Raw genomic sequence first — 22,930 nt, 5'->3', positions numbered from 1 at the left:
CTTGTGACTTCTTCATTCATTCATTTCCTTTATTTTCCATATATCCATACAGGTAACAAACCTAGGATGTGGAAATAGTCCCTTTGAAAATAGATATATCAATATACATATACAAAATTACATGAGTCACATAATTAAAATCACTTACATTATGTTGTATTGTAGGGTCCTGTTGCACTGATTTTCATCCATGATATGTACAAGGGGGTACCCAAAAGAAACCGATCTTATTTTTTTTTAAACATATTTATTCAAATTTTAAGCACAAACCTTCAATCCCCTTCAAAGTACTCTCCACTTACACTAATACACTTGTCTAGCCTTTTATTCCATTTTTTAAAACATTGTCTAAATTCATCTTTTGAGATGCTTGACAGCGCCTCCGTCGTTTTTTCCTTTCATGTCTCTTTTCATTCAAAGGAAACAAAAAAAAAGTCACACGGAGCAAGGTCGGGTGAGTATGGAGGGTGAAGAACAGGGGTCATACCATTTTTGGTCAAGAATTGTCATACAGACAGGGCTGTGTGAGCAGGGGCATTGTCATGATGGAAAAACCAGTCACCCCACTACCACAAATCTGGCCACTGAGCTCCAAGTCACTCCCGACAGCTCCACAATTTCTTCAGTGGTCCGTCATCGATCTTCCTTGATGATTTGACAAATTTTTTCAACATTTTCATGTGTTCGGGCCATGGAAGGATGACCAGAACGAGGTTTGTCATCAATTGACGTTTCACCATTTTTGAAACGGGAAAACCACTCAAACACTTGAGTTTTCCCCATAGCATCATCCTTGTACACCGTTTTTAACATTTCAAGAGTTTCTGTTCCACTTTTCCCGAGCAAAAAGCAGAATTTCACCGCCGCACGCTGTTCGCGAAAATCAGCCATTGCAAAAACGACGATCACACAAAACAGTTGTCACTGTAAACTCTGCCGAAACTAGTCCTTACCTTCTGAAGCAACGGTAGTCGGCTTATCGACTCAGGAATGTTAGCTCTATGCGCTCATAGCGGCAAAACGCGGTACTACAAAAGCTCTGCCCACAGAAAAATTAGTTCAGTTTCTTTTTGTACCCCATCGTATATATATATTCGGACAGAAAATAGGCTATTATTACAATGAAATGGACAGCAACAGTTATGTATGCTGGTTAGAAACATTACTAATTTAAAATTTTCTGCCCAAGTTAGTACTAATTATTGATGCCACATCTTATCACATTCATGGAGATAAGTTACCAACATTTTACTCCATCAGAGTGGAAATGAAAACCCCATTAATTGAAAAGAACATCCTCTTCGGTGAGTCCGTGTTGAAAACTCAACTGTGTGGCATGTGGCAACATCTCATCAATGGGATTTTAGCAGATTGTGGACATCCTATGTCGACTTTGCCACGTTATCATTTTTTATGTTGGTTATTTAATGTTACTGACATTATTGAGACTGTGTAAGATTGAATCACTATCATTTCACCTGAAACCCAATTGGAATCATTTGAGTGGATGTAAAGCAGTGGATTGTTGGCAAGTATACAGGTATTATAATTAAGGATTTAGACTGACTGTGTCATCAGAAATTCTTAGAAATAGTAGAAGAAGAATGGTTCTTAACACGTACCATGGACAAGAGGGTATAGTTGAAGAAACCTTTGAACAAGTAATATTTCAGGATAACGATGTTGACTGCAGTAGCAGTAGTAGTGACAGTCGTACTGACAGTAGCAAACATGGAGTTTTATTACAATTGGATGAATTATTGCACATGCATAATTCAAGTAGTACACTGCATTCAACCAATGAGGAAACATCGCAACACCACTGACCGGGCCCAACATTATTCACAGATTGCTGCTGTAACTGCTGATAGCAGAATGACTCATTATCACTGATAAACACATGCCGTCTGGTGACGTAATCTTGTCACTGCAGTTAAGTCACATTAATAGTCTGTGTTAGAGATGTCGATAGGTGGCTGACATTTTTACTGAAATGAAGTTCACTATTGAACAGCATGTGTTTATTGTCAAAACTTTTGCAAGGAAAAAACTTAGAGAAAATGTGTCCGTAAGTTTCATCGTAAATATCCTGATGCGCCAGTTCCCACAAAGTCATGTGTGTATTCGAGCTTGTGAAAAAGTGGCAGGCCACAGGTTCAGTGTGTGACATAAAGAAGCAATCGAAGAGGATTGTGCTGACTGAAGAAAAAGTTCGGGATATTGAGACATGACTACAGGTCAGTCCCCAAAAATCATTAATATGCTTAGCACAGGAAACCAGTGTAAGAATATGGAACGATGAAAATCCTCACACTATACAGCATGTGCCATGACATAGTGAAAAGGTGGGGGTGTGGTGTGCTGTAAGTCTGCGGTGAATCATTGGCCCCTTATTTTTCCATGAAACTGTGAACTGTGACTGCTGCATTAATGATATACTGAATCTGTTCTTCAAGCAGCTGACTGCTGAAGGATGACAATATGGGTATTTTCAGCAAGATGGCGCTACAGCACATATGGCTAATGCAACCATGGTCGCAATATGGGAAGTGTGTGAAGACAGAATAATCAGCAGAGGACTGCAGCCTCTCAGATCCACAGATCTCAGTTTTTGCAATTTTTATCTTTGGGGAAACTTAAAGTTAAAGGTCTACAAGAGTAATCCTTGCACCACTAAAGCTCTGCAGAATGAAATAACATGCATAATTGGTTCAGTTACCATGAACCAACTTCAGAAAGTGTTGCATAGTTTATTTATGCAATGTGAGGTATGTTTGCAAGCAGAAGGGGGTCACTTTCAGCACCTGTTCTAAAGCAAGGTAAGTTTGTGTTTTCATTTTACAGTATTCTTATAAATGTGTGCATGTACAGAAACCTATATGAGGGGATAGCCGCAGAGAAACATTCCATCCACTCTGCACTAGCAAGAGTGCACGTGTTTATCAGCGCTAATGACTTATTCCACTGTCAGCAGTTACAGCAGCAATCCGTGAGGAAAGTTGAGCCTGATCAGCGCTGTTACCAGGTTTCCTTGACGATTAAATGCCCTGTATAACCATATTTGCTAACATCACTGAAGAGCTCTCGAACTTTTGACTAGAACAAGCATCACACACACAGAAAAAAAAAAAGGAAAATAAAATTCTGTGTAGTGTATAGGTATACAAGGAAATGTTTTCCCTTTAAGATAACTTTCTTTATGCAATGTGGTCAGCTGCCATGGCTGTGATTCAGTTTAGTTAACCTTACTGTACCTGGACTACTGCTGCTTCAGCCAGTAAGTAACTTGCTGTTAGTTTTTTATTCATCAAGTTTAGTAGCTATATGTGGTAAGAATGCATGGAAGCTCAGTCAGTGTAGTTATGTTCTATAGGCTGGATGGCTGGGGTTCAGTTCACAGCAGGAGCAAGAGATTTAGTCCTACTCCACAGTGTTCAGACCTACTTTATGGCCTACCCTGTGTCATATCCAGTGGTTTCTGGGGGCTCTTTCCCTGGGTGCTAAGGTGGCAAGTGCTTGAAGTTTACCACTCAAAATCTGTCTAATGCTCAGTCAAAAATGGTGGACCTATACCTCCACTCCATATGGCTTCATGGCATTGTCCTTAATTAATTAAGCACAGGGACAATTTTACCTCTTTATCTTTAACTGTTGTAAGAATACAAGGAGCTTCTTCATATACCTTTGTGGTTAATGCTTGTGTATAGAAGCTTTACCTTTACCATAACCTTATTACCATAACCTTAAAATGTTCATATATTATATTAGTGATGTTAAGGGAACTTTCTGCCATGTTTCAGAACTATCCAATGTGCTGCATCAGACACTGGTTTGAAGTGCTCCTTTTTGTCATTCCCAGGTCAGCTTTGCAAGTTACACAGCAGAGGACTGTAAAGATATGTGGGGGAAGATTCAGAAGAGGTTGCGAAGATTTAGGTTATTGCGGGAAATGCTTGAAGATGCAAAGGCTTGGGTTTCAAAACCGTGGACCAACTTCTATCGCAGTCAGAAACAGGTGAAGAATTATTTTTCAGTACTGCTTCTAAGCAGCAGAATTATTTGTAGTACAGTACTAGGCCATTTCCCTCTGCATGATTGCTGTAAATAGATCACCTAAGACCCAATATGTTAATTTCTTTTATCCCTTTGACTGCTGATATTTTTGCAGCATATTCACCCTTATGTGTGCAGAGTTTCTGTGTATTTATTTTGAAACAAAAAATAACAGGAACTTTCTCTTAATCCACTTATGTGTTGGTTGTACAATTTTAAAGAGCTTGTAGATGGAATTAAGGTCTGAAACTATGTGATATTCATGTGGATACATTACTTCATGGCCAGATCTTACTTGTTTTGTGGATGTTCACTGATCTTGAGGTGATTGTTGAGAATGGATTTAAGGTGTAGAGTAAAGTATTAGTGCTATGTTACAAATTTTTATTTAATTAATATTTTCATGTGTCTGCTGACAGCCAGGGGAACACAGTACCATAGTTGGTTGAGGTACTATGCTACAAACTGGAAGGTCGTGGGTTCGATTCTCAATGAGGTCATTGGATTTTTTAATTGACCTAATCTTTCCAGCTGCACTATGGCCTTGGGGTGGACTCAGCCTCTAACAGAAATTAGTACCAAGAATCATCCTGGGACTAAAAGGTGGCTGACGTGTAAGGCTGACAACTTCACCGCCACCTGTGAGCCGATTATCTAGAAAATGTGGGAACCTCAACATCTCACAACCCAATGAGCCTCCACATCCTGTTACAGGGATAGCTTTTCCTTTCTTTACTTGCTGAGAGCCAGAATTGTGAAGTCAGCAGAGATGACTGTTTCTTGGGAACGGCTCTGTAAACACATCCATTGCTAGGCAGTGGCCCAGTGGACATTAGATGACTGTGGCTTCTCTTAAGTCCTGAGATAGCAGAGTTAGTTGATCAGCAGTTGAGTTTGGAGGTAGGCACTACAAGAGAGTTGCCTGGCGGAGGTATGGGAGAGGGAGGGCCCCCCACTGTTGAAAACGGTAGCAATGCCAAGTTAGACAGTCAGTAGTTAGCAGTCTGAGACAGTAAGTCCTGGGCTCTTGCTAGGAGGCCAGTGACAGACCAGTGCAATCTTGAGATGGCGGTGAGTACAGTTCCTTATACATAAGGGTATGGGGAATAGCCCTTGTTAGGAGATTGTAACCAGGTAATGCCTAGTTGACTTGTGAGATAGTGGACAGCCAGCAAGGACCAGAGCTGTGGAACATGGAAGCTGAGGGATCTATGACATTGGAAGTTTTACCAGGTGACAGCTGATGAAGATGCAGCAGACTGAGAAGACTTAGTTTATGCTATGGTGAATAATAAAGTGCAGGAAGTAGTAAAACTGTTACAATGAATTGTAGTTATGAGTTTTGAAAAGTGCAATAAATATGATTACTAGTCCAAAACCCATGTCTAGTTACTTAACACATGACAGTATCATTAATTTTAGGAGGTTATGTTTTTCCAAGTTAAATATTGAAATGAAGTGTTGTGAGTCATGATAGTAATTGGAGACACCTGTTATGTTCTACATATTTATGTGTCATGAGGATGCTTTGACAAATACAGTTACTGAGTTTGGTTCAAGATTTGGAATTAACTTCTCATGCATCAAATCATTTTTCTTAATTTATTGAGTTAATTGTAGTAGAATAATGATTTTGGCTAGCTCTCCATGTTAGCAGAACATTAGGAATGAATTTGTTTTCTCTGTCATTATATATTTTAATAAATCGTTTACCTTTCAGTATTGGTTTATGCAAATTCTGAGTTGCGTTGCCAGTGCATGTGTCCCCTGGTACATAAGAGGAAAGGATCTAAGTTTCATCTATGCAGAGAGAGAGAAGCAATAAGAGACATTTTATCTGCAGCAGTCTAATACATTTGCTTGAATGTAGCTTTTAATTTGTCTCTTCTGACCTCTGATTACTTCTGCACATGAAGCAGCATCACATCACATGATATGCATACATCTTTTTTCTTGTGGGAACAGTGAGAGTGCTTGCAGACTTGGTCATGATGGTAAAATGATGTGTTTATGTAGGTTCTGTATTTGAGCATTAATAAGAGGCATAATATATTCTTGTTATAAAATGTGTTAAGAAACTGATAACCAGTGGACAAGAAATGCAGACTGGAATGTTGCCAAGTTGAGGCATAAATGCAGTTGTGTTTTGGTGCTAGACCCCACAGCTGCCATGTTTGTTCAGTGGTTAGTACCGTACAGGCGGTGTTTCCCACTGTGTGTCCCAAGTATATGAAGTATGAATATCTGCTGTTATTAAACTACGATGACATTATTTACTTTTGTGTATCAACTTCAAATTTGATAATATGATTCACATGTAGTGTATGTATTACAGAATAGGTAACTTTATTATAAATTATTGTGTTTTCTCTCAGTTACAGTGAGGCAACCCAGATATTCATTGCTTTATTCTTGGAACAGTTTCTACAGGCTTTTCGTTCTAAATTGCCCATAACGAATATTTATTAGAGCATCAATCTTTCGCCATCTTACAAATTCTTATTATAGTGAAATTCTGCTGTATATTCCAATTGTATCATTTTAGTTTTGCATATCTCATTGGCTTTGATATCAGTTATTCACCCACTCACTCATGGAGCTGAGCCCTTCTTGAGAAGCTGCCAATTGTGCAGCTATTCAGTAACTTCCCAGCAGTTTATGGAACCCAAAGGTTTATTACAGTGTTCACAAGAGCCCTACCCCGGCCCCTATCTTGAACCGTATAAATCTAATCCATACCATCCCATCCTATCTCTCTAAGATTCATTTTAATATTGTGACATGTGACATCGTGAAACCCCGCAACAGTGTGAACAGATTATTGCGATTAGGGTTATAAAGTGTGAAACCCCGCAACTGTTATAATTAATTGTAGCCGTTACTTGTAGGTTGTTGAATAAACCAGTTAACAATCTCTACGGCGTATTCAGTAACTAAAACATGTTACATTGGTGTCAGAAGTGGGATCAGTAACCCGACACGTTACAATATTGTCCACCCACCTACACCTTGGTCTTCCCAGTTCTCTCCTTCCATCTGGCTTTCCCACCAATATCCTATATGCGTCCCCCCTCACCCCCATTTGTGCTACATGCCCTGCCCATCTCATCATTCTTGACTTGCTCATTCTAATTATACTTGGAGAAGCATGCAAGTTATGAAGCTCCTCATTATACAGTTTTTCCAACCTCCTGTCACTTCAGCTCTCTTGGGTCCAAATATTCTCCTGAACACCCTGTTCTCAATTCTCAAACACCCTCAGTCTGCGTTCCTCCCTTAATGTCAAAGACCAAGTTTCACACCTATACAGAACCACATACAAAATTATAGTTTTGTATATTCTAGTTTTTATGTTTTTAGATTGCAGGCAAGAAGACAGAAGGCTCTGACTGAATGGTAGCAAGCATTACCCAAGTTCAATTTCCTCTTAATTGCCTCCTCAATCACTCAGTCAGGTTTTGATTTGTTACAGTCATTCCCAAATATCTGAACTGCGCCACATTTTCAAAACATCTGTTACCTATCTTTATGTCCTGATATTGCCCTGCATTTTTGTGATGAGATACCAACATATGCTTAATTTTCTCTGCGTTTACTTCTAGACCAATCTCTTTACTATTGTCAATTGAAGTTTGTGTGTTTCTCTGTGGTATCTATGTTATATCGCCCAGTAGATTCACATCATCAGCATAGACCAACAGCTGCTGTGCCCCATTTAATTTCAGTCCCACCTGGTTTTCTTCCACCTTCCTATTGGCATATTCTAAACAAAGTTAAAAAGCAGTGGTGATAAACTATCTCCTTGTTTAGACCATTCTGGATATGAAAATTATGAGACAAATGTTTACCTATACGGACTTTACCATATGTTTATTTTAAACTTATTTTAATCAGCCTGACTAGTTTCATGGGTATCCCAAACTCTATCAGAATATTGTACAGTACTTCCCTCCTAACTGAATCATAGGCTTTCTTGAAGTGTGTGTATAGCTGATGTACTGTCTCATTGTACTCCCATTTTTTCTCCAGTATCTGATGAAAGCTAAAGATCTGATCTGTAGTGTTGATCTCTTATGCCAAAACCCACACTGATGATCCCCAATAATTTCATCTATATATGGACTTAACCTTGAGAGAAGAATATTGGATAAAATTTTGTATGAAGTTGATAGCAGTGATATCCCTCAATAATTACTACAGTCAGTTTTATCACTCTTCTTGTGAACTGGTACAATAATAGACTCCTTCCACTGATCAGGCAATTTTTCTTTATACCAAATAGAAGTAATTAGATTGTGGATCTTAGAACGTAATATTTTGCCTCCTGCTTGAATAAGTTCTGCCAGAATTTGATCACTGTCTGGCTATTTATACCTTTTCAATTTTGCAATAGCACTTTCAACCTCAAAAGGGTTAGGATCAGGTACTGATGGCTCAGCTGTACAAGGTGTGGCAGNTTTCACTGCATCCACGGACTCGAACCTGGTCCCTTTCAGCGCAGACTTGATTTTTGGGAAGAGAAAAAAGTCGCACGGTGCTAGGTCCGGAGAATACGGTGGATGTTCCATCACTGGAATGTTGTTTTTTGCCAAATACCTCTTCACAGATAGCGCGATGTGTGCTGGCGCATTGTCGTGATGAAGAACCCATGAGGCATTCTTCCACATGTCTGGTCTCCTTCATCGTGCACGTTCACGGAGGGTCGTCAAAACATTTTTGTAATAAACNCGAATGCTCAGTCGACAATCTCTTCGAACAATTCTAGTGACCTTCTCCACATTCTCTGGAGTTTTCGCAGTGGAAGGACGGCCCGATTTTGGATCGTTCCTGACGTTTTTCCTACCCTCCATAAACTTCTTAAACCACTCGAAAACTTGCGTGTGAGATAGACACTGATCACCATATACTTCTGTCAACAAATTGTAAGTTTCAGTGGCAGATTTTCCAAGTTTTGTGAGGAATTGGATGTTAACACATTCTACATTAGCACTCAGCATTATTCCGATGGAGCTCAGACACGCGATCTGCTTCTAACAGTGGTCGCGGCCAGACTAACTGATGTGCGTGAATGAAACTTTGTGTGACGGTAGAGGGAAGTCCACGGGTCAATGCCCTACCCTCCTCGTCGTCATCGACGTGGCCGGAAATGACTCGTAAACGTAATCGGTTTCTTTATTGCCGCACCTTGTATGTATTTCTGTCTGCCTAACATCATTGACCTTATGTACGTTCAGTAAGTGAGAGAAGTAGTGCTTCCACCTATTCAAAATGTTGTGGAAATCTGGAAGCATATCACCATTCTCATCCTTCACTAAGTTACTTCTAGGTTGGTAACCCCTCTTAAAGTAAATTATTCCTCTATACAGGTCTCTAATGTTCTTGTACTTAACTGTTCATTGCAAGTTCAACAATTTTGTCTTTCAGATATTCCCTCTTTTTTATTCCTGAAATGCCTGCTGGTTTCACATCTTATATTGTTCAGATTATCTCCATTTATTTTTCTTGGACCCTGTAACCAATGAAATTTGGCTTGTTTTATTCTGTATAATAATTTTGAGCATCCAAAGCTACAAACCTATTTGAGATTTCAACACGATACTGCTCTTTACCCTCTACCTTGTTTAATTTCTTGAGATTGAACCTCTTAATATGAACTCTGTGTGTTGTTTGTTTGCTCACTTCCAGTCTTTCCCTAACCCTTGCCACCACCAGGTAGTGGTCAGTATCACAATCTGCTGCCCTGAATGGTCAGACATCAAGTATACTTGAATTCCCTCTCCTGTCTATTAAAATATGGTCGATTTCATTGTGTTTTCCCATCAGAAGATGTCCAAGTACATTTATGAATGTTACAATGTGAGAACATTGTACTTTTGACAGTACGAGTTTTCATTGTGGCAAAGTTTACTACTCCAACTCCATTATCTTTACTAATTTCATGCAAACTCTGATTCCCAGTTGTTGGTTTGAAAACATCTTCCCTGCCTACTTTGGCATTAAAATTTTTGTATGGTACTTCGGGAATTTATCAAATACACATTCTAGTCTTTCGTAGAACCTGTCTTTTATATCATTGATTGTATCTTCTATTGGGGCGTGAACATTCAGAATGATGATTTCACACCAGCGACCTTTTAGTATTATATACACGTATGATATCCTGTCACTAACGAACTCTACACTCTTAACTGCTGATATGATTCTCTTTTGTACGAAAAAACCTGTACCTAATTCACGATTTTCATTTCCCTTTCCATAGAAAAATGAGTATTTGTCTGCTAGTTTCATACCACCTCCATCCCATCTGACCTCCTGTACTACCACTAAAACAACTTATATTTTGAGATTTCTTCCACCACTGCTCTGAGCCAACCTGCCCTATTCATGCTTCTAACATTCAAGTACTAAATCTCATATCCATTTTCTTTCACCTAAGTCATTTATCCACAGGGTCTGTCCAGGTCTGAGGCTTTTTGAACATTTTTGTAACAAGCTTATTTTTTTATGGTGAGGACCTGTTAGCACCATACGCAACCCCCAAGCTGGAGGACCACCCCTTGTCAGTTGTCCGCAACTCCTTATTCAGTATATTCGCTGTATTGAGGAATGTTTCAATTAAAAGCAGATTATTAATGAATGCTTTGTTTTATATTATGCTTCAACTTTTGCATGATTAATTTTTTGTAAAACTAATTAAAATCAATATGAATTTAATTTATATTGACCTAGATGGTCTACTGTAGGGATCATAGAACAGAATCACTCAGTCTTTTAGATCTCTTCCTAGATATGTTTTTTGGGTAGTTATTTTTTAACTTTTGGGTTGCCTTGTCTGAGCTCATTCTTTTCAGTTTCTTTTGCTGTATAAAATTCATTATTCTGTTATTGGTTGTATATTGACAAATTCTATTGTTTCTGCATCGAAAGTTACATGATACATGCAGAAACATAATACCATAGGTATGGATACAAGGTAACAAATCTCAGATGGGGATTTTACTGAAATATGAGTATAATTCCTTCTTTGTGTTCTCTTCACAGACAAAGTAATGATACATACCTTAAAATCATCTTTCTATCATTTTCTTGATCTATCTCTTATCCTTTACTCTGTTAGGTCTGTAATTTCTTGCTGTTCTTAGCCACCTGTCTCCATCTATTCTGCCTGTTTGGTAGTCACTAACCACTTATCATTTTTTGGTAACGTGGCGAATGATGGTAGTCTCTGTAATCTGGCCAGAAACAAGGCTTCCTTTTTGCACAGAGGGAACTGGGACTGAGTATTCTACTATTTCAAGAAGAGTATTATGCTTTACAGTCTGACTCTCTTATAGGTACGTTAACACATAACCTTTTTAGAAATCAGTTCTGCTTTTAATTTATTCTTCAAACACACTAAAATGCAAAAGAAAATAAAAGTCTTATAGATTCTCAAAATTCCCACTAAGAAATATAATCTGTGCGACAGTGACATACAGTGAAACAACAGTAGAATGGGTATGGCTAATAACAAAGATATCATTGGTGCTGTGTATTGTATATAATCAGAAGTTATAGGAGACTTGTGCTTACATATTTCAGCATTTTTGGATATTAAAGTATCCTTTGCAATGTGTGTTTTCAGGAATTTTATAAATTCTCATAATAATATAATATCGAGGTTACGCTGTATATACAACTGAAAGATTTTTATATTCCATGTATAGGACTCTAGTCAGGAGACCGTTGTCATACAGTATACCAAGATACACTGAGTTGGCAGGTACTTTGTAGTATGATTTGCAGTGAAAAGTTAATGTAAGTCAGAATAATTACATTCTGTATGTATACCATGAAACACTGCATGAGGCATGTGTCTTTAAGATTTTGAAGTTTCTGGTCTTTCACAGAACCGTCACCCTGATTTGCCCAGACGACCTCTCTCAACATATATGCTCTTCTACATGGAGAAAAAAGACAAAGTTGCTAGAGAAAACCCTGGATTGGAGATGGTAAGTATAAACTGTGATGAAATTTCAGAAATTTTTTACCCCTCTGATTAGTCAGATTTATAATCATTTGCTAGATCCTAGAAGTTTTCCACTCTTCCATAGTTAATTAACCTTTAAATGGTGGTGGGGTGAGTTCGACAGAGTTCATTTAAATGTCCATTGCTTTTGGGCATTGAAATGTGCTTTGCTGTTTGGTGTTTTAAATAATTTTAAGCCTGTTGTTAGAAATGCTGTATCTAATACAATTTGTATGATAAAGGAAGGGAAGTAATTTTTTTATCAGAAAAGACCATGTCACCTATTGTAATGTCAGTTTTAAAATGTGTATGCAAAAAAGTTATACTTTTGGGGGGGATATTTTACAGAAGGGGTGCCTGCGTCTTCACAAAGTAATTCTGCATTATAATAAAATCGTTCCTTGTAACATTTGACATACTTCGGTTGTCTGTGGTGTTGTAAAACATGTAGAACCACTAAAAGACTTTTTTATTATTCTATTTGTAAGATTCATATTTTTGCTACACTCCTCAGTTATTCGGCTCTATTGACTAGAGGGATAGAAAAGTGAAAGTATGGGAATTCAAGAGCGGCTGGAGAGAAAACTCTTGGTTACATACATGAGTCCCAGGCCCTTACACTGCAGCTGCAAGAAAATGTTGCGCTTTCTGTGGTTGTAGCCAAACACTTGCATCATAGCTGAGATGCAGAGTGCATTCAGTGTTCTGTTAGGTCATAATGAATTCAAATATCATAGTTTCATTCCATCATACAAAGGCAATGAAATGTCATTTGGAAGATGATGAAGTTGAAAAACAGCTGAAATGCAAGATACTTGATGTGGGACTGAGCATTCTCGGGTGTGTCGAAGAGTACTGTACCAAGGTGCAATTCATTTTGATGGCTTGGGGTGGAGGGGTGGGGGTTGAAGCTTAAATATACATGACGAAGATAACAAAAAAGGGTATGTACATTGAATTTTATTATATTTAAAATAATTATTTAGATTTGTGTGTGTATGCTTCTACTAGCAGCATTTGAATGCCCAAATACCTGAATATAGGTGCTTTGGCCACAATGACTGTACCCTCCAGTGTACTGGTATGTGTACTTCAGACATTAAAGGTTAACTATAGTAAGATTTGGTCCACAATACAGAAGCCAATTCATGTCAGTCACCCAACTTCCAAACTGATAAGTTTGGAGATTCTAACTGTTGTTAATTAATTAATTAATTTATTTATTTATTTATTTATTTTGTGTGCTTAGATGCATAGATTACATAGCATGGATCACAGGTTGTTTATGAATGATATGAAAGGAAGTGGTTATGGTATGCTTGAGGTTCTATCCCAGCATTTTCCATATAGTGATGGTAAAAGGTAAAGTCCCTGTGCTGAAGATGTATGGGGTAATGGAGGTATACCACCACCATTCTTAATCTTCCCATTGAATGGAGGTGAGTGGTGAGCTTCATGCCCTGGCTGTTTTACTTAAAGAGGTAAACATCCCCTGGTACCCATTGTGTAGGAGGCTGGGTGGGCCTCAGCTGGTCTAGAAGCTATGTTCCTGCAAGGAATCAGACCCCAGTTCCTTAATTGCTGGAAGTGTTTCAGTAAGATTCCCATGTTTCCTATCTCATCCATGGATTTAGGAAGTAGGGTGATAATGATGTCTGTCTTCAGTTTTGTTCGGTTCTTAACTAGAATACCCAAACAGTATAATGGTCTCAGATTTGTTCCACTGAATTACTGGATATCATAACCAAGCACACATAAATGTAAATATATAGAGATATAGAGATGAGTAAGTTACATGCCTATTCATCCAGCTGTATACAAATGTATGTGTTTACTCATCAGAGTTGAATATCTGCCTGACAAAGAGATAATGTAAAACTTGTTACAGACAGCTGTTTCAAAGTGCATAGCTGAGATGTACAAAAACTTACCAGCAAAGAAGAAGCAGAAGTACGTTGACATGGCAGCTGCTCAGAGAAGGGAGTATGATCAGAAATTGGAAGAATTCTAGTAAGTTTAAACATTTACATGTTACAATTTCCTTGTTTATGAGAGTATCAGGTATTCATGACTTGGATTTTACACCTTTGCAGCCGGGAACATCCAAACCTAATTCCAAAGCCAGTGCCTTCCAAAGATCACAAGCCAGGAGCAGCAGTTGATACGGGACCACGGAAACCATCAACACCTTTCAAGGTAAAACTGTGTGTGTGCTTCTATAATTTTGGTATTGAAGTTGTAGTTCACTGGCTTTTTCCTGTCTTTGGATTCTCAGAATCAGGATGGATAGGAGTTCAATCTAGCTTGCAGTTGAGGATGATCTGATATTTTGGTTATTATGGTGGTAGGAGTGGAGAAGTAATTTGTGTTCATGTAATGTGATTTCCAAACCCTGTAAGAGAGAACTGGCAGAGTACACATTGTGACATATAGACCTGTTGCTAGGCAATGACTGCGAGATAAGCAATTATACAACAGCCATTGCCAACTAATGGCTCTGTAAACAATGACTGTTACTAGGCAATGGCTGAGTAGCAATCACATGGGCATCCCAATAGATGTGAATGCAACAGTTGGATACCGCAACAGAGGAACGGTGTTTTCTGTACAGGTCATGCCAAGATGTTGTAAGCAGGACAGTTAGTGATGTGAAGTCAGTTGAGTTGAGCGATGGATGGCAAAATCGAGCAATGTGTCTGCATCAGGTTTTGCATGAAGCTTGGTAAATCTGCTACCTAAACCCTTTAAATGCTTCATGAGGCTTATGGGGAACTTTCCTTAAGCTGGACAGTGGTTTCTGAATGGCATTCACATTTCAAGGACGGTTGAGTGTCAGGGCAACCAAGTAACAGCAAGATGACAGAAAATGTTGACAAAATTTGAGAACTCGTCCACGAAGACCATTGCCGAACAATCCATAAGCTCACAGACACCATTTGGATCAATTATGGAGTTTGCCAGAAGATCTCAACAGAAAATTTGAACATGCACTGCATTGCTCCTTCATCACAACAATGCTCCCACCCACACATCCCTGAAAACCACAGAGTTCGTGACTAACGACAACATGATTATCATTCCCCAGCCTTCCTACTAGCTGGTCTTAGCCCCCTGTGATTTCACTTTGTTTCCCAAATTGGAAATGAAACCAAAGGGATGACATTTAGAAACGATGTCTGACATCCAATGGGAATTGCGAGCGGTACTCAACAGCATTAAGGAAAGTGACTTCCATGGTGCTTCTGAAGGAGATGGCAGTGAAAATTGAGTAAGTTAAGCCAGCATTTATTTTTCAACCCAGTCTGGAAACTTTCTGATAGTACCTTGTATGTTATGGTTTTGTCCTGTACTGTGTTAAGAATTGAGCAAATACATGAATTTATTTTTCCCTTTACCTTTAGATGAATCACTTTACTAGCTTTAACTGCAAATACCAGTTCAAACCGAAGTAAAATACTTGGAAAAATTATACCTTGGCCAAAAACTGACATGACAGAAACATGTTAAAACAAAGCGTCAGAAGTTAAAAAAACTACCAGGAATGTCCTGCCTTTTGGGCCATAAATCCAAGTTATCCATAGAAAATAAACTTCTGTCATATAATTGCATAATAAAACCCATATGGACATATGGTGTACAGCTATGGGGCTGTACAAAACCAGCAAACACAAAAATAATTCAGACTTCAGTCCAAATTCTTGCACTCAGTAACTAAAGCACCTTGGTATGTCTCCAACTTTACTATCCACAATGATCTGCAAGTATCATTTGTCATAGAAGAAATACAGAGATTGTCATCACTGACCATCAAAGCATACTCGGACACAATAACAGACTAGTTGTAGAAAATAGCAACCCACGAAATGTAAGAAGAAGATTGAGGAGACAGTGGCCATGTGACCTACCACAACCCACAGATGACAAAGATTAAAACCATCACCATTCTTCTACAGGGCTTGTCAGAATATCATTAGTGAATGACTTCTCTACTCAAGACACCTACATAGAACAAATTTACTTATTTCTCCATATTATTGAGAGTAGATTGTAAACATGCTATTAATTAAATAAAAAAATTGATTTTTTTGTGGACTGGAATATTATCATGCATTAAACTATTATATTCAGGAACAGTACAGAAATTTTTGTAAGTTTTGATTTTTTTGAGGAACGGATTTTGTTCTCAGCACTTTACAGTCCACTTCCCCTCACATCCAGGGAGAAGCTGCTAGATTATTTCTAACATTTTATGTTACAGCTGTTCTATACAAGCAAGGAAAACAGGCATAAGAATGACCCAGACTTTGACCGAACAGAGTTAATGGAGAGGTGTAAGGAGCAGTGGCGGAATATGAGTGACAAGAAGAAGGTAGTTTGGATCAACTGGGCACTGGAAGATGAGACCAGATACCAGGTGAGGGAGAACCATATATCAGGATCTGTTCTGTATTACCAGTGACGCCAGCAAACTTTTATAATTAGTTAGTTAGTTACTTAGTTATTTGAGAGGGTGGGTTTCCCGATGCACTTAGACCAGTATTGGTCCATTGTGCTTCCCTCTATGATATTCTACCAGTCTCTATACCCTACGGATATTGGTGTGTACCATCAGTCCCGACCAAGCCAGCGAGTTCGGCCTCACTAGCTTGGCGGTATCTATAATGCTTCCCCCATCTATTAGAGACGTTAGAGACTATTGTTGGGCGGGAAACGTCCTAGAATTTGGCTCAGTGACCTCCTTTGGAGATAGGAGGTTCTTTTACGTGCCTTAAAGTTACGACATGGGACACACGGCTTAAAGTCCCTCCTGGAGGACTTGTTCCCTGAATGTTTCCGCCCTAAAAAATTCGACCTCCGCCGGGTTTGAACCCGCGTACCACGAGTCATGAGGTGGGAACGTTACCTCTAGACTACGGAGGCCGCTAAACTTGTAAATGTTTTGTTGCTTGTGTTTGCTAAGTGTTCTTATCTGACTCTGATAGCCTTCCTAGAAGGTCCCATTTGCACTGTCTTGCATTGATTCCTTCACTGGAGATCTAACATCTTCTGAACTGGATTTGGTTGTGGTTTGCTTTTCCAAGATCATTGCCCTCCCAGCCTCATGCAGCAGCTTTATTGGTTTTGATTTAAAGTTCTGTCCTCAAAATAGTGTTGAAGGAAGCACAATTCAGAAGGTAAACTTTCGTGGACCACTTTGTTGTTTTTCTAAGGATAGACGATAATGTTGGTGCTCATTGGTCCTTTTCTCACCTTTCATGTATTTATGATATTGTGACATGATAGTTGAAGGCGAGTTGTGGAGCCAGAAGAGGTCATTGCTAGGTAATGCAGCCAGTAAACATGCTCTTATGTCATCAAACAATCAGGCCATTGATAGGCAGTGTGGTGTTTTCTATGTGGTCCTTCACAAGGCTATATAGCAGGGATCAGTTGGAGCAATGAGTAATTACAAATCAGCTGCCATCAGTGAGGACACAGGCACCAAAGCAGAAGAGCCTACATGGTTAGCAGCCATAACCCAGTGAAGACGTAGTAAACTGAGGAGACTTGGTGTGTGCTGTAGTGATATGTAAAGTGTGTAGATCAGTAATACTGTTGTAATTATTTGTGATTAAAATTTACAAGAATCCAGTAAATACACTAAGCAGTCCAAACTTCATGCCTGGTCACTAACACAAGACAGTATTTTACAGTATCTTTGGGCATTATTACCACCACAGTTTTCTATTTTCCTCTCTACAAGTTCATCAGTTTTGTCTTATTAATGACAAAATTAATGACCCCCCCCCCTGCGGTGATGGTTGCTCAGCTGTTGAAGCGAGCAGGGAAACACACGTTGCATCCTGAGCGTGTAGTATGTGCGGCATGTGGTGCTGCGGCCGGTGCTATGTCGGCTGCGTAGCAGTTCAGAATGCCCAGGAAACGGCAGAGATGACTGGCAGTTCTGTAGACAGTTTATTCGTTCTTCCAGTGGTTGGGAACCCTTGACGGAGGCTTTGTAACTGAGGAAGGTAATCTTGGGTGCTAAGATGATTCCTTTCACCGGGTTGATGAGGATTCCATACCTCTGAAGTCAGTCAAGGAGAGACCGTAGATGCTGTTCTTGTTCCTCAAGAGACTGGTATATGTGCCGCCATTCATGTCCGCTGTGGTAGTTTTGCTTGTTCTGTATTTACAGGGATAGTAGGTTAATCCTCTTCACATATCATTCCTTTTCAGTGCTGGAAACACGTCTTAGATTCAGCCATTGGAATCACGAACTCTACCTCCTTTGTGTTGTATTTAGGTGATTCTGTATTGTAATATTTATCTTGTTTTGGAGCAATTATTTACAATTTGTTGCTTAAAATCTTGACGTGAGTTTATTCTTGTTCACTGCTGTTACAGAGATTTGTCAGAGTGCAATGAGAATGAGGTGAACTTGTTATTGGACAAAACAAAGGAGTTGGGTGCATCCCTTTGTCCAATTATGACTTCACCTCCCACTCTACTCCCTCTTTCTGATTTAATTAAGGGTTTTTGACCCTCTCCCTCAAAAATACTATAGAATGATGACTGTATAGTTTAACATGAGAAGCATCTACTGCTAGGGAACATCAAACTAAACATGTTTCTGCTGCAGTGAACATGTGATGTCATGATGGAGAACTGTTGGAATCAGTGTTTTCTGTGTGGTCTGTGCTGAGGATATATAAGGAGAACCAGCTGAAGTATTTAGTTGGTCAAGAGTGTGAGTTGCCATCATGGGTTAGATGAGAGGGAATTGCCAGCCAGTGAAGACATGAGCTGTTGAACACACATGGTGATCCATGACCTAGCAACAGCTAGTGAACACAAACAGAAGAATTAGTGGGTGCTGTAGTGAATTGTAGTCAATCCAATCTCCATGTCTTATCACTAAATCATGACAGTATTAACCCTGAAGTTGACCAACATTCTGTATTAGCAGTCAGTCATAATTATAAACGTTATAAAGTACTAATGTTAACTCATAAATACTTAGTTAAGCCAGGCGAGAAGAATGTTCCACTGTAAGTGTGTGGCTGGTTTATTGCAGGAGGAGCTGAAGGTGTATATGTCTGAGAACCCAGAATTTGTTCCCACAAGTGTAAAGACTGTTTTAACCAAGGAAGAGAAGAATCTCAAGGAAAGGTGAGGAGTTACTGTCAGCTGCATAGAAGTGGCATACTAATCATGAACACATGAAAGGAAGCAATCGTGTGTTGTATTAAATTAGTTCTTTTTTGACAATATAGTCTCTCCTAAACTTTTGCCACCACTAGATAGTGGTCACCATTACAATCTGCTGCCCTGAACGATTGGGCGCTTGAATGCCATCTCCTCTATCAAAATATGATCAATTTGGTTGTGTGTCTTTCGATCAGGACATGAATTCGGCAGACTAGTGCACAATATGCACATCCTTCAGGGACCCCTACAAGTAAAAATCAAGGCTGGTTAATTCGGGTGAGCATGGGGGGATAGTCAACACTACCTGTTTGTCCTATCCATTGACCTGATAGGGTTTCATTGAGGTGGCTTCTGACGTCTTGGTGGTAATGTGGTGATGCGCCATCTTATTGAAAGTAAAATGGCTCATTCCCTTCGAGCTGACGAATTGTGGGTAGATTGATGTCCAAAGCATGTTGAGGTGCATATGTCCAGCAACTCTTCCTTCGAAAAGGAATGACCCAATTAAACCCCTGTATGACAGTCCACACCAGACAGTTCTGATAAATTGGACCAACTTGTCCAGATGAATATGTGGATTTTCTGGAGCCCAATACAATTATGGCNGTAGATTGATGTCCAAAGCATGTTGAGGTGCATATGTCCAGCAACTGTTCCTTCGAAAAGGAATGAATTTGCTGTACAGTTCAGCTTAAATGTTTCATCAGACCAAACAGTTTTGCTCATGAACCTCTCAGCCTCATGTACCTTGTATTGAAAACACTCACAAAACTGCTCTCTGATCAGGATGAATTCTATTCATGGCAGGTAACATCCTTGGGATGTAAAGTTTCCATTTAGCCTAAGTCAGAATGCATTGTACACTTGATCTGCTAATTCCTGTCTCACATGCACTTTATTTTGCAGACTTTTTTGGTGACTGTGTAAACTACTACAACACCATAACAGAAGAGACAGGATTCATTGCTAAACAAGGCCTCCCAGATCTTTGCTTGTGCACATCATGCACTGTACCCTCAGCCTCATATTTGTCACAGATGCATTCATTTATTAATTATGTTGGGTGTTCTGTTGCAAATTCACAGCACCACTTTTTTATGTACTTCGCACACATTTTCAGATTTGCAGCACCACTTCAAAATTATCGTATGTTGCACAAACAACAACCATTGCACAGCAATTTTTTTGACTGTCCTGCTATTCGATAAGGTGGCTCTGACATTCATGCAACTAGCACCATCTTTTGAGAGAATATCACAGTAAGCACCATACATTACATTTTGGTTCAGCTTTGAAAATGTTTATAGATGAGCTCTATTATAGTGTGTATACATTTTTTGGTGCCTCTCTATATGCTTCATGGGTTTCTTCTTTGCTTTTCACTTCATCATCGACAGTTGTAGTTCAGGAGATCACCAGTTTATGTGCAGATATTCCTTAAATACATTTGTAAGAGAGTCTATGATTCTTTAATGATCTGCAAGGAGGACTGGTAAGTAGACCATTCATGCATGCTTTTGAAATACCCCATCTAATGCGATTTCAAAGGTTTGTAAGAGTGATTTGATTGTGGAGATATCTGCTGTTGGCATTGTCCTTTATATGGATGACTAGGCCAGTGTCCCACGGAATAGTAGCTTTCCCTCTTACTGAAGACTCTGAGCAAGCAAACCTTGAAAATGGCATACGTCTGTTCCATCCAGTTAATATAAAATGCCAAAAGGAAATACTCAGACAGTACTTTTTTTGAAACTTACAGGCATTAAAAGATTACTTGGAAATTGAAGTAGGTTTTGGTTCTATAATTTAAATAAAACATTGCATTTAGTTCAGTAATTGAGCTACTGCCAACTTAAAGGAACCTAGGGGTGCTGCACAACACAGTTCAAGAATCATTAGATTTTGAAAATGGAACCACTGTAACCTCTGTTTCTCATCAAAATTCCAAGAAGATTGAATTTGTTACAGGGTGGCAGGCAAACCTGAAAAACCCCCAAACTCCGGATACAGTTTGTTCTCACGCATCATGTTGGTGAGCCCTGAAATAAAGCAAGTGGCTGCAAAGGAACGTATGAGCCAGATCTCCAAGCTGTGGAAATCTATGACGGAGGGTGAAAAGAAGAAGTACCAGGAACAAGTGAACCATGTAAGTAATGCTGTAAAAAGTTAACAGCACAATTTCCTGCTCTTATTGCCAACAGAAGGGTTCAAGGCTCCAGAAATAGAATTTAAATCTTACACAAGCCACTCAAGCTTGGTCCTGCAGTATGCTTCATACAGATATTTTCATATTCACCTTTCAGTCTGTGACCTCACACTGCAACAGTACTAACTATCATGTGACTTATTTTCTGTGTTGTCCATGTGGCACTCATAATGAATATCTGTCTAAGGTTAAGTCAGAGTGTGTGGAGAGTTCAGGAGAGCTCAAGACAATTGAGAGACTAGTGTAGAAGGCTTATAAGATAAGTGAATTCAGGGTAGTAAAGTCAGTCGTAACTGGCGGAGCAAATTTGAACCAGGAGCACAGAAGAGTGCAAGAGGTCAGCCTATGAAGATTTGACATGTGATTTGAAGGCTTTATGAGTGCTATAGTGCAGTGATATTGGGAGTGTGTTATCCAGTGAGACTCTTATAGTTTCTGTGTTGAAATCTTTTGCCAGGAGATGACTAGTGAAAATTGGGAATCCTAGTGTGTGTGAAGCTGTGAAATATAAAGTGTGTAAATCAGCAATAGCACTCTATTGCCTGTATTGACTGTAATTAAGAGAGGTTTTAACCAAGACGCTAATAAATTGAATCATCCAAAATAGAACCCATCATTTTTGTTGCATGTACCAACCTACACTTGACAGTATGAACTCTGTGCATCGTTTGTTCACTCACTGCCAATATCTCCCTACTTTTGCCACCACCATAGTGGTCAGTATCACAATCTGCTGCCCTGAACCATCAGACATCAATTATACTAGAATGCCATCTCCCATCTATCTGTACCTAATTCATGACTCTCATTCTCCTTTCAGTAGATAAATGTATATTCGCCTGCTGGTTCCCTACCACCTCTGTTCCATCTGACCTGCTGTACTACCATTAAATTTATATTTTGATATTTCATTGGCATTGAGGAACATTAAATGGGAGTTATGCTGTGTGATGATGTAATAAAAAAGAATTAAAGAACTCAAAAGCCCTGCATTTATCCACAAAGCCCTCAGATAACTGAGTTTGTATTGTATTTCTTATTTTGCCGAAAGTAGACAGACATGTTGAAAGCCTAGCTTTTATGCAGTTCATTGTTTTTATATGTAGATAAGTCAATAAGTGGTATGTACTGTCTTCACTCGCGTGGAAACCGGGATCGTGGGTTCGAATCCCACTCAGGGCATGGATGTTTAGTTTGTGTGTGTGCGTTTTTCTGTGTTTGTCTACAGGTAGAGACCTTGCGACGAGCTGATCACCCGCCCAAGGAGTCCTACTGAATGTGTAACATCTAGAAAAACTGAAGTGAACGGAGAAGTTCATGGAGGTAGGCCTAGGCCCACTGGGGCTGTAGTGCCAAGGAAAAAAAAAAGTAAATAAGTAAGTTACAAATGGTTATAGAACTTAAACAAATAAAGAGTACTGATTTGAAAAATGCTTTTATTTCTCAACATTATCTTCCTATACAGTGAGGCA

At 39.1% G+C, this 22,930-nt stretch overlaps 1 protein-coding gene across 2 annotated transcripts in view; it reads left to right on the top strand.

The window, feature by feature from the left end:
• LOC111868776 (nucleolar transcription factor 1-A) overlaps positions 1 to 22,930 on the top strand; it is a 42,971-nt gene that overhangs the window by 9,301 nt on the left and 10,740 nt on the right. For both annotated transcript variants that reach the window (XM_023859734.2, XM_023859735.2), the window contains exons 4-10: positions 3,860 to 4,015; positions 11,943 to 12,044; positions 13,950 to 14,071; positions 14,155 to 14,257; positions 16,320 to 16,475; positions 19,119 to 19,213; positions 21,221 to 21,398. In XM_023859734.2, the coding sequence (XP_023715502.1) occupies positions 3,860 to 4,015; positions 11,943 to 12,044; positions 13,950 to 14,071; positions 14,155 to 14,257; positions 16,320 to 16,475; positions 19,119 to 19,213; positions 21,221 to 21,398 (912 nt within the window). The remainder of the gene's footprint in view (positions 1 to 3,859; positions 4,016 to 11,942; positions 12,045 to 13,949; positions 14,072 to 14,154; positions 14,258 to 16,319; positions 16,476 to 19,118; positions 19,214 to 21,220; positions 21,399 to 22,930) is intronic.

The sequence above is a fragment of the Cryptotermes secundus genome, unplaced genomic scaffold (genome assembly GCF_002891405.2).
Source record: "Cryptotermes secundus unplaced genomic scaffold, Csec_1.0 scaffold174, whole genome shotgun sequence".
NCBI classification, from domain to species: Eukaryota; Metazoa; Arthropoda; class Insecta; order Blattodea; family Kalotermitidae; genus Cryptotermes; species Cryptotermes secundus.
The sequence above is the reverse complement of the archived record's forward strand: the minus strand, read 5'-3'. Positions and strand labels throughout refer to the sequence as shown.